Source organism: Siphateles boraxobius, unplaced genomic scaffold (genome assembly GCF_051911475.1).
Source record: "Siphateles boraxobius isolate OS27281-9 unplaced genomic scaffold, OSU_SipBor_1 29, whole genome shotgun sequence".
In the NCBI taxonomy this organism is placed as follows: Eukaryota; Metazoa; Chordata; class Actinopteri; order Cypriniformes; family Leuciscidae; genus Siphateles; species Siphateles boraxobius.
Genome location: NW_027508908.1, coordinates 12,222,123 through 12,234,599, shown reverse-complemented (window position 1 = coordinate 12,234,599; position 12,477 = coordinate 12,222,123). Strand labels below are relative to the sequence as shown.

Below are 12,477 nucleotides of genomic sequence, written 5' to 3'. Positions count from 1 at the left end.
TGCATTGCAATCTAAAATAAAAAACGGTACCATTCAGCTGCCAATTATTCTTATTTTTTATGTGTTTTGTTCACATTTGGCACTTGCAGATTGTTAATAGAAGACTGTGTGTATAGATACGTGCTCAGTTTGTTTGTTACGTTTCTCTTACAGGACAGAACTTTAACCTGAGGCAGCTGGGAATATGTGAACCAGCCACACGCCGTGGCCTGGCCTTCTGCGCAGAGATGGGCCTCCCCCACCGCGGCTACTCTGTTGGTGCAGGCTCAGACGTGGACACTGAGAACGAGGGGGTGATGTCACCGGAACGTGCCATGCGCCTCTGGGGCAGAGGTGTGAAGTCTGGCCGCAACTCCTGCTTGTCCAGCCGCTCAAACTCAGCCCTGACCCTGACTGACACAGAGCACGAGAACAAATCAGACAGTGAGAACGGTGAGTGGAGCCACACTAGGGCCACGTTCAGCCTTTTAGTGCAGACTCAACTAGCCCAAAACAGATATAAAAAACATTGTTTTTTTCTTTTACCATGCTGGAAAAATCCAGCTAAGGCTGATTGCTGTGTTTTGGAACATAGTAGCTGGTTTTTAGCTGGTCTGAGATCAGCTAGTGCAAGCTGGCTAGACTATCTTGGACCGACAACAAACAAGCTTTCAATTGAGCTTAAGGTGCTTTCAACTTGTTTTTGGAAAATTGTGAATGTCCAAACGGCCAGCTTGAACCTGCTAGAAATTAGCTACAATGTTCCCAAACTTAAGATTTCTACACAGAGGACTCTATAAAAGGAAATATTTATAGATTGTACACACTTCTCTCACACATTATTAGCATTATCACACTCTTTTGATTCTTATCATGACCGGCCACAGAGTCAATAGCAAGCAGAACAAAGTCAATATATCCGCATGTTCTCTTTCTCGTTATGCACGTACCACTGCTTCCGCGGCCCTAAGAGGACCCTCCAGCGGCCCAATCAAAGGTCCGTCTTTGTGTCGGGCGCTAGGAGACCTTACCTAGCCATCGTTGGAATGCTCCACTCGCATGAGCGAACACACACAATGGCTGGTTAACAGGCCCCAGCGGTTTGAAGTGCAAATTTGATCATGCTTGAAACCTGGAGAAGTGATGGGAGTGACAATCTCTCTCTCTCTCTCTCTCTCTCTCTCTCTCTCTCTCTCTCTCTCTCTCTCTCTCTCTCTCCTTCCTTCTTTTTATTTGGTGCAGTCATTCATTCCCACAAAGCAGCTGTGATGTTTTAAAGAATACTCAGGTGACAGGTTTCCGCTGGGCCTCACCGCCACACTTCCGCTGCCTCTCACCCAGAGCGAGGCCTCGGCGGGGGCGCGGGGTGTCATCACTCCATCACATGCTTTTTTGATTATATTTTTATTCACACTAAAATCCCTCAGGTTTGTTTCTTGTTGTTCTTTTCAGGTCCAATTGAGAATGAAGTGAAGGAGGGTTTTTTTCTCCTTTTTTTCATGAATTGAACTGAGAATTAAAGCTGCTGACAGTGAGGTATAGGACAGCCATTTTGAAGGAAGGGGGGAAACTAAGCAAATGAAGAGCTAAATCATTCATTATCTTTCTATGCACACACTCTCCTGTCACTTATTCTCATTTATTAATATTCCTTAGACTAACAGGTGTTGTGTGCAAATAACCTTTAAGAAGACCTTATCTAATCACTTTCATTAACACCTTTTGGCTTAATTAAGGAAAGCAAAACGCTGAGTGTGTAGGATTGTTATATTTGCTTTCATTATGAGATGAATGTGTGGGGCGACTCTCATATCTCTGATGACCAGAGCAATGAACGCACTCCTTCAGCAGGAGCTTGTTCTACATATTTGATATTCACTTTCCTTAATGTAGTTAATATTAGTGAAAGGATTCCTGTATGTATCTCAGATGCATATTGAAATTAAGAGAAGAAGCTTGACTCTATTTGAGTCCAATAGAGTTTAATGTTAGCATTTTGCTAGATTAAACATGTAATACTCTAACCCAGTGGTTCTCAACCAGAGAGTCCCAGCAAACTTCCAAGATGGTCTCAAAATGACTTAAAATGATTGAACAACTATAAGTCAAGATATTTCTTATTTTAATTATTGTATTGGTTTTAAAGAACAATGATTCCCACAGCTCAACGGAATATGTGAAGAAATATGTGAAACATGTTTTTTAAAACTCATTTTAAAAGTGTAGTTCGTTAGATATGTAACTAATGTAAATCATTAACTCCATTGACATTTTTATAATGTATATACATTTTTCTAGTTAAACCCTGCTCTAAGAAAAATGTGAATTAAAAATCTTTATCCAGTAAACCATGAACAACTGCAGAAGTATTTGGCCTTTGACAGTGGGAGCCTTGGAATGAAAGACTGAGAACCACTGCTCTAACCGATACTTTAATAAAAATACATAGCACACAAAACATATTGGATTCAAAAAATCTAATTTAATTACATTTAACTATTCTATCTTTTTTATTATTATATTAATAACTTTTCCTGATGTTTTTGTCTTAATGCAGCATAATTAAGTTGACTATCTTTTGTAACAGCGTTATCATGTTTAAAAATGCCTCCTCTGTAAGCTGATCACAAGGGGTTTTGTATACAAGTGTTAACATGTAACATAAGTACATGTGGGGTTTTTTTTGTAATTGTCTCACTGAATTGTGGCATATGTTGCAGTTGCCAAGGCTTATGTCCTAAAAAGAGACAGCTGCAGACAGTGTTAGTGAGTCCATGAGGAGAAAATAAAAAAAAATAGATTTTCTTTCTGTTCTTGGTTTGTTTCACTTCACTCCATTACAAGATCTTTGGGATTAACTTCAGCTACTGTTTCCCTTAAATTCGGTGCCTCTTGACATGAATGTTGAAAAAAGCTTTCTCCAGGCGTACCAAAAGATTTCCTGTTTACATGTGTCTGGCGTCACCATGGAAGAAAGTGTGTCCAAATGATTGACACACTGTTTGGCTTTTTTAGGCCTCTTTCCCAACTCCTTTCTCTACCGAATTCAAGATGGAGTCATTTTTAGCTTTCAAGATTTTTCGGCTTGTCGCCTCAGACCTGGATTGTACGTATTTGTGAGGATGGGCCCCTGGCCCTCGTGACACTGCCTTTTGACTTCAGACGCAGTGGAGGTTAATTCCATTTGCGGAAAAGCGGGATTTGTCAAACAGAAGCTGAGAGTGGAAGTGAGAGAGGTGTGTGTAGCTCTGTCAGACACGGTTTTAGTGAAAGGATCTCGATTCTGGTCCCACATTTCCAAGTTCACCCTTAAACTCTATTAGAAAGTACATAGAGAGAGAGACACTCGCACAGAGACTCTCTCGGCTCGGCATAGAGAGCATTCGCTCTGCCTTCTCTCGCTCTTTGGACTTAATATCCTGTAATGGAGAAGGGGTCGGGAGAAACACCTGAGCACAGTGTGTTCCACTGCAGCAGAAAAGACGAGAGAGGGAGAGAGGAAAGGAGAGGGGGAGCGAGAGATGGCCGCTAACAAAGGAGGGATATTTTGTCCACCATCTCCAGGGGACATTTGAGCCAGGGATGCGCTTCACCGCATGCCCACCCGTGTCACCCTCTTCCTGGGTCACTGCACACCTGCTCACTCCCCCGGAGGGAGCGAATGAAAGGAGAGAGAAGGCACACAAACACACACACTTCAGTCTTCACAGTAAGGCAAAGAAAAAAAAAAGTTGTGTTCGTTCAAAAGAACAGAATTTATTTGAAATGATTTTTTTTCATTTTTCTTTACTGTCTCAATTCAGCAAATTGATGCATTCTTGCTTAATACAAATATTATTCACTTTAATATTAAAAAATATATCATACTGCCCCCAAATGTTTGATTGGTGTGTGTGTGTGTGTGTGTGTGTGTGTGTGTGTGTGTGTGTGTGTGTGTGTGTGTGTGTGTGTGTGTGTGTGTGTGTGTGTGTGTGTGTGTGTGTGTGTGTGTGTGTGTGTGTAAGTGTGTGTGTGAGTGTGAGTGTGTGTGTGTGTATTGCTCATCCCTCTTATCTACTGTGTCCAGTAATAAAAAAAGTCATGTTAAAAACTATGGGAACCATATAATTTAAAAACCCTTTTAAAAGAAAGTCATATTTTTGTCATATTTTGGGCTTTCTATTAAAATAATCAATATTTAAAACTTTTTTTGTAAGTTGTATTGTAGTACCTTCTATTGTATAGTACTTTTTTTTTTTTACAACTTTAGATCCAACAGAAATTGCTGTGCCTCCTCTGTCATTTGCAGTCAACTTGCCATCATATGACACCTGCTCTTCTGGATCTGTTTTTGGTTTTGAGCTTTTTTGAAGCTTCTCTCTCTCACACACACACACTCACACACACACACACACACACACACACACACACACACACACACACACACACACACACACACACACACACACACACACACACACACACACACACACACACACACACACTACAGGGGGTTCAGGGGAAGAGGGATAGAGGGGGGGGGGGGGGAGCCCTGACTACGTGAGACAGAACCGAAGTCCTCAACTGAATATTCGAGGTCTCGTTAGCACTGCTCCCCGACTGAGGTTTTAATGTGTCCCTGTTTTGATTCAGGTTGTTTCATTATTTTGGGGTGGGGGCTTTAATCAAAAATTGCACGGCAGATATGAGAGAGCTTGCCCTGCTGTGAGCAAGGAAGCAGTTGCGCTGACATTAGTCCATGTACCCGGGTGTGCGAGAGAATGTTCCAGAACTAGCATCTAATCTCGCTCCGTTTTTTAAGAGTCTGTGAAGCTACATCAAAGGATTTGACAGGAGAGAAGCAGGAACTTCTCCGTCCTGACACTTTTTTTCTTTCTTTTTTTTTCTAACTTGAAGGCCTCACTTTGGGTCAGGAGCTTGCATTTCGTGTGTGTGTGTGTCTGGCTTGTAATTCCACCAAATTTTCTCAGCAGTAGTGACCAGCGGTCAAGCCAGATTTATCGTGTCAGGAGCGTCTCAAGCACTCTTTTCTATTACTTGCATTGCCATAAGCACCAATAATCTGTGGAACATTTTTGCTGAATCATCAGAGGTGATAGAGACCTCTGGGAGCGATTTTTTGCTTGGTGGAATGAAATGTCCACCACCTCTCCTTATGTTTTATAAAGAGGGTCATAGGTGTCTGCTTAATGAGATTAAGAAAAATGTGTCAACAATAACGCAAATCCTGTAAATATCTTAACCGGCTTAGTCAGTCGGGCATGATAGTTCAGGGCACAGAAATTCCGTCTTTGAGGCTGCCTGGCCACACACACACACACACACACACAGACACACAAACACACACACACACACAAACACTAGCACGCACACAGACACAGTTAAACATAACAGTATGCAAAAACGTGTACTATTAATAAACATCACATCCAAACAGGCTCAAACATTTTCCAATTTAAATAGGCAGTCATCTAATTACTTCAGGAAACTCTACAAAAGCGCTTAATTAGCAATGATAACTAAAGCCTTATATCTTAGGAGTGTCTTAATGTGTCTACTATATGTAGTTTAGTGCATCCTGCTTCCTCTTTAGCAGGCCAAAGCTTTCCAGACTGGACCGCTTTAATTGGATGTGTGATTAAATGAGTTATAAAGAGATAAATATGTTCAAAAAGTCTGTTGAACAACTTCATTTTAAAAATATCCAGGTTCTGAATATATCTGCAGAGAGAAAAATATTCAGAGCTGGAGAGTGGAAAAAGGCCAAGTGTGTTTTATATTATAAAATGAGTTACTTATATAAGGGTTATGACATTCATGTTGCAGCAGAGTGTGTGTATGAATTGAAAAGCAATGCTGTTGTTGTTTCTTTCAGTTTAAAGTGCTCTGGGATTGTGTGGGCGACCCTAGCTGTCTTTGCAAAGTTATTGATATCAGTGTTTTAGCTAAGAGACCTGGCACAGGAAGATACAGGGTGATGGCGATGGGAACAGGCTTTTGGGAAAGATTGCACCACCAATAACTAAGCCAGACCGCTGATGTGCGCGGCACATAGATAAGCCTCATAGACCTGTAAAACAGCATGGTCTTCATATGTTCATTGAAGCATGACAATTGTTTACACTCAAACATCCACGTAATTTAATAGTGACAGCAGGTGAATTTGTGAGATAACCACAAAAGAAACATGTATGTGCATGCCATAAAGATGCTAAATGGATAAATGTAATGTAAACAAAGATATGTGGTTTGGATAAGTATTCATTATGCCATTTGTTTTGCTAATGGAAAAAGCATACCTTTTTCTTTCTCTTTTTTTAAATTCCTGGCAAAAACATGGAATCTGTGCTCATTCTTTCTCTGGAGGTTTTTCTTGCAGTCAAGCCATTTAAACCCAGAGAAAATTAGAGGTAGTAATCTATGTTCTGCAAAATAATCAAACTCTTTCTTGCCATGTTTTACACTGCAAAAGCTGCATTTAGCAGAGAAAGATGTGTTTTATTAATAGCTGAATTATGCAAATAAAGGCATAAATATATTTTACATATAAATTACAAAGAAATAAGTAATACTAAATAATTACAGAAATAAGAAAATGTATGTTTTAAATATTAGATAAGAAAATATTTAAATATTAGTTTTATGAATATAGCAAAAACATAGGAATTAAATTATTTTATAATAAATTATTATTTATAATTATATATAATTTATAAAATATATACTCTGTCATGACAACAACAGAGTTAATCCTGCACTGATACTGCATTTGCACAGAACTAAAGTCGGTTTCAGAGATAAGTCGAAGCATATTTTACTATTGCTTTTATGTGGCATTATATCTTAAATCTGCTATGATACACCTTCCGAAAAAAAAGCTTTACATAGTCCACTCGTTTCTTCCAGCATTTCAGTTTTGTTCCCTCATGGCACATTTCCTGCAGTGTTGCAGTTGTTTAGCAAGCCAGCAGTATAGACTCAATTTTGGAAAACAAACTTTTGCCTTCTGGCCTGAAACTCACTACAATCTATCCAATCCTAAAGGAAGCTTTTCCTTAACTGGTCTGAAAGTAACTGGTCCCCCCATGAATGAAAAAAAACAATAACAACAAAAAAGACATGAAAGAATGCCTACAGTTTGATTTCTTTCCATGCCATGGCTGAATGGCCACGGTTTTGTGGCGTCTCCGGAGGCTAAACCGAGACGCATTGTTTTCCCGTGAGGGTCATGAACTCTCCTCGGCAGTGTAACAACAGTGTGTGTGTGTCTGTTTTGTAAGAAGGATGAGCTATCAGTAGCTCACTTAAGCACCCTTATCACTCACAAAACAGAGAGTGTGTTTACTCAGAAACACTGCACTTCCTAAGGGCCCTGTCGCTGCAATTTACTAGAAAAGGTGAACAGGTATATAATGTAGAGTAGAAATTTCTTTGTCACATCCTATCCCTTTTTTGTGTTTTACTTATTTCCATGACTGATTAAAAGTTATTTACTTTTGCTCTTTATTTCTCTGTTTTTATCTCTCACATACTTCTAGTGAATTTGTTTACATGGATCATACCCAATCACATGCTGCATTATGTGTAGATACATATATTTAAACTAATTATATAATGTGTGCCAAAACATTATGACCAACTGCCTAATATGGTGTTGGTCCTCCGTTGTGCTGCCAAAACAGCGCCGACGAGGTATGGACTCAACAAAGATCCCCTGAAGGTGCCCTGTGGTATCTGGCACCAAAACATTAGCAGCAGATCCTTCAAGTCCTGTTGTGAAGTGGATCAAACTTGTTGGTCCCAGCACATCCCACAGATGCTAAGTCGGATTTAGATCTGGGGAATTTTGAGGGAATTTGAACTCTTCATTGTGTTCCTCAAAACAGTGTGGCAGGGGAATTATCCTGCTGAAAGGGCCACTTCCACTAGGGAACACTCTTGTGTACCTGGCCTGCAACAATGTTCAGGTAGGTGGTGCGTGTCAAATTCACGTCCACGTGAATGCCTGGGCCCAGGGTTTCCCAGCAGAACATTGACCAGAGCCAAGGTCCAGTTCCGATGCCTGTGTGGCCATTGTGCGTGCTTTCGGGTCATTGCTTGTCACCATAGGCACTCTGTTTGGTCTGTCTACGCAGCCCTATACACAGCAGAGTGTGACCCTGCTAGGGTCAATTTCACTTAGACATCAGTACCTATTAGTATCAGTGACACTCTGCCTTCATTCATAAAAAGATGCCATTAAACAAGTATTTAAAATATACTGTCTTTATGCTGTTTCTACATTAATTTGGAGATTAATTAATACAATATACAATATATAAACAGCTGATAAAAACTTTAGTGTTTTTAATCACATTTAATCACAGAAAAACTATGTGATTAATCAAAACGTCTCGGTTACGTATGTAACCCTAGTTCCCTGATAGGGAACGAGACGCTGCGTCAAACGCTGCGGGAACGCCCCTGCGTTGTGCGTCATGAAGCACGTATGGAATCAGCCCAATGGAGAGATGAAACGTCATAGGCGGGTGACGTCATCGACCAGGAAACTATAAAGCACCCCAAAAACACAAGCGCATTAGCTTCTGATAGGCTTGAAGGAAGCGCTAACGGGAGTGCCGGGAGTATGGCGGAGCGACGCAGCGTCTCGTTCCCTATCAGGGAACTAGGGTTACATACGTAACCGAGACGTTCCCTTTCAAGGGAACTTCGAGCTGCGTCAAACGCTGCGGGAACGCGAATACCCACGTCGCCATAGGACCAAATGACCGTCATGTGAGACTAGCGCACAGAGGACGAGAGCACCTGTGCCCCAGGGGTAGAGCTTAAGTCTAGGTCATAGAACTTAATAAAAGTATGCGGTGAAGACCATCCAGCCGCATCACAAACATCACTCAGGGAAACCCCCGACAAAAGAGCTTTAGAAGCAGCCATACTCCTGGTAGAGTGAGCTCGGACAACCAAAGGTGAAGGCTGGCCAGCCGACTCATAAGCAAGTGAGATAGCCTCAACCACCCACTTGCTCATTCTCTGTTTAGACGCCGGACACCCTTTCCTGGGTGGCCCGAAACATACAAAAAGTTGTTCTGATTTCCTCCACAGGGCAGCTCTGTGGACATAAGCGTCTAATGCCCTAACAGGGCAGAGTGAATTAAGTTTCTCCTGGTCCGATGACATAAATGGAGGAGGACAGAAAGCCTGCAGAACCGTAGGTCTAACAATATTAGTAGGAACCTTAGGAACGTAACCTGGTCTAGGATGCAGAAAAGCTTTAACCATGCCAGGTGCAAATTCCAGGCACGAGGGTGAAACCGACAGAGCCTGCAAATCTCCGATTCTTTTTAGTGAAGAGATAGCAAGCAAAAAGATAGTCTTAAAAGTGAGAAACTTCTCGGGAACTTCTTCGATAGGTTCAAAAGGAGCTAGGGAAAGACCTTCTAATACAATGGCCAGATCCCAAGTCGGCACCCTCGTACGAACTGCTGGCCTCAGCCTCAAAGTGCCACGGAGGAAACGAGTTATAAGCGGGTGTCTCCCAAGAGAAACTCCACTGAAAGGGACGTGGTAAGCAGCTAGTGCCGCCACATACACCTTTAGTGTGGAGGGGGATAACCCTGTGGAGAAGCGCTCCTGCAGGAATTCCAGCACTGCACCCACTGGGCAGTTAACTGGGTCCTGCAGGTGTTCTCCACACCAAGAAGTGAAAAGTTTCCACTTCAAGGCATAAAGCTTCCTCGTGGATGGAGCTCTGGAGTTAAGAATGGTCTCAACAACCTCGGTTGAGAGACCGGAGTCTATGAGCTGGGCCCCCTCAGAGGCCAAGCCCACAGTTTCCACAATTCTGGGCGGGGGTGAAGTATCGTGCCCCCCGCCTGGGAGAGTAGATCCCTCCTGACCGGGAGCTCCAAAGGAGAACCGTCCAGGAGAGAAATCAGGTCCGCAAACCATACTCGGGCCGGCCAGAACGGGGCTACTAGTAGTAGACTGACCCCGTCCCGGCGGACCCTCTCCAGAACTCCTGGTAACAGAGCAATCGGGGGAAAGGCGTACAGACGTGACCTCGGCCACGGCTGCACCATAGCATCCAACCCCAGGGGGGCTGGAAGAGTGATGGAGAACCACCGATGACAATGAGTGGTCTCCTTGGAAGCGAATAGGTCCACCTCGGCGCGACCGAAACTCAACCAAAGGAGCTCCACCACCTCGGGGTGGAGTCTCCATTCCCCTGGCCTCGGCCCCTGCCTCGACAGGGAGTCTGCTACCACATTCAAATACCCAGGGAGATACATTGCTCTCAGAGATAGTAGCTTCCCTTGGGACCACAGGAGGATCTGACGGGCCAACTTGTAAAGCCGGCGAGACCGCAGGCCCCCCTGATGATTTATATAAGAGACCACCGACGTGTTGTCTGATTGAACTAACACATGATGGCCTCTCAGGTCTGTTAGGAAGTGTTTCAGAGCCTGAAACACAGCCAACATCTCTAGACAATTTATGTGCCACGAAAGATGATGATCCTGCCACAGACCTTGGGCTGGGCGACCACTCATGACCGCCCCCCACCCTGTGAGGGAAGCATCCGTCGTTAGCGTTATGCGACGACAAAGAGCCCCCAGCACAGGACCTTTGGATAGGAACCAAGTTTCTCTCCACATGACCAGAGCACGAAGGCAGCGCCGCGTGACTTTGAACGTGCGGAGCGGATTTCCCCTCGGGGAGAATCCCTTGGTCCTGAGCCACCACTGTAGCGGTCTCATGTACAACAGGCCGCAAGGTATAACGTTGGACGCTGCTGCCATCAGACCCAACAGTCTCTGAAACTGCTTGACAGTGAGTAGCTGGCCTAGCTTCACTTGTTTCACAGCTGAGAGAATCGAAGCGATGCGGGTCGGAGAGAGTCGCGCCCGCATCGATACCGAATCCCAAACGACACCCAGAAAAGTGGTCTTCTGGGAAGGAGATAATACACTTTTCTTTGCGTTCAGCCTCAACCCCAACTTTCTGATATGAGCGAGGACGACATCTCGATGCCGAACCGCCATCTGCTCGGTCTGAGCTAAAATCAACCAATCGTCGATGTAATTGAGAATACGAATGCCCTGAAGCCTCAGAGGCACTAGTGCTGCATCCATGCATTTCGTGAAAGTGCGGGGAGATAAAGCTAGGCCAAACGGAAGAACCCTGTACTGGTACGCCTCGCCCCCGAAGGCGAACCTCAGGAACTTCCTGTGTTGTGGAAGGATGGACACATGGAAGTATGCGTCCTTCAGATCTATCGTGACAAACCAGTCCTCGGACCTGATTTGAGACACGATCTGCTTGATAGTGAGCATCTTGAATTTTAGCTTCCCTACCGAGCGATTCAATATGCGCAGGTCTAAAATTGGACGCAACCCCCCATCCTTCTTTGGAACGATGAAATATCGGCTGTAATAACCTGACTCCAAACTGGGAGGAGGAACCCGTTCTATAGCCTCTTTTTGAAGGAGCGTTTTCACCTCTTGTTCCAATACCAGAGCCTGCTCGGGGCCCACCACTGTGTGCAGAACCCCTCTGAATTTTGGTGGACGACACCTGAACTGGATAGCATAACCCTTTTCTACTGTCTGCAGGACCCAATGAGATATTTTTGGAAGGCTTTTCCACTCTGCCAGAAATTCTACTAAGGGTACCAGCCTCTCGAGACTGGCCTCTGGTGTAACTTGAGCAGCAGACGCAGCGCCCTGTAACGGCGCACCGGCAGGGAACAACTGGTCTGACCGCTCTGAGACCCTCCTCAGAGGGAGCGAGCGTCCCTCGGGAAAGCGCTCGCTGGGATCGTCTGTGCCCCGGCATAAAGGCGGGGTTGGCAGAACGAGCCCCTGAGGGCACCGAGGAGGAATGGGCACCGTAAAAAGAGGTGAACACCTTTCCGCCTCGGTGGGGACCACCCTCAGCATCCTGAACGGCTTGGCGTCAGGACTTCTTCTTAGCCGAAGCCTTCTTAGCCAATATAACTGTCCTCAGATCAGTTCTACTGGGAGAAGGCTTCGGCTGAGAGTGTCGCGGCTGAGCCCACTGTCCAGCAGGGGGAGCACGAGACGCGACACTCTGCCTCTGCTGCGCTCTATGTGATGAGCTCGAAGACGGCCGGGGCTGCTCCCGCCCAGCAGCCCCAGGGACATGAACTTTAAGGGGAAGAAACTTTTTAAAAGCTGCAGTTTGTTTCTTTTCTTCTTGGAATTTATCGATAACTGAATTCACAGCATCACCAAACAACCCCATGGGAGAAAGAGGAGCATCTAAAAGAAAAGCTTTTTCTCTCTCTTTAATATTAGTCTGATTTAACCACAAATGTCTTTCTGCGGCCACCAGAGCTGCCATAGAACGACCCATTAATTTGGCCGATTCTCTGGTGGCACGCAGGGATAAATCAGCAGCCTGACGCAGTTCGCGAACTACGTCAGTACTGACCTCCTCACTCTCACTCATGTCCCTTAGCAGATCAGCCTGGTATGC

General features: G+C 44.3%; 1 protein-coding gene across 4 annotated transcripts in view; it reads left to right on the top strand.

The window, feature by feature from the left end:
• Positions 1-12,477, top strand: part of tenm3 (teneurin transmembrane protein 3) — a 321,921-nt gene that overhangs the window by 75,565 nt on the left and 233,879 nt on the right. For all 4 annotated transcript variants that reach the window (XM_077246625.1, XM_077246624.1, XM_077246623.1 and 1 more), the window contains exon 3: positions 154-432. In XM_077246625.1, coding sequence (XP_077102740.1) covers positions 154-432 — 279 coding nt within the window. The remainder of the gene's footprint in view (positions 1-153; positions 433-12,477) is intronic.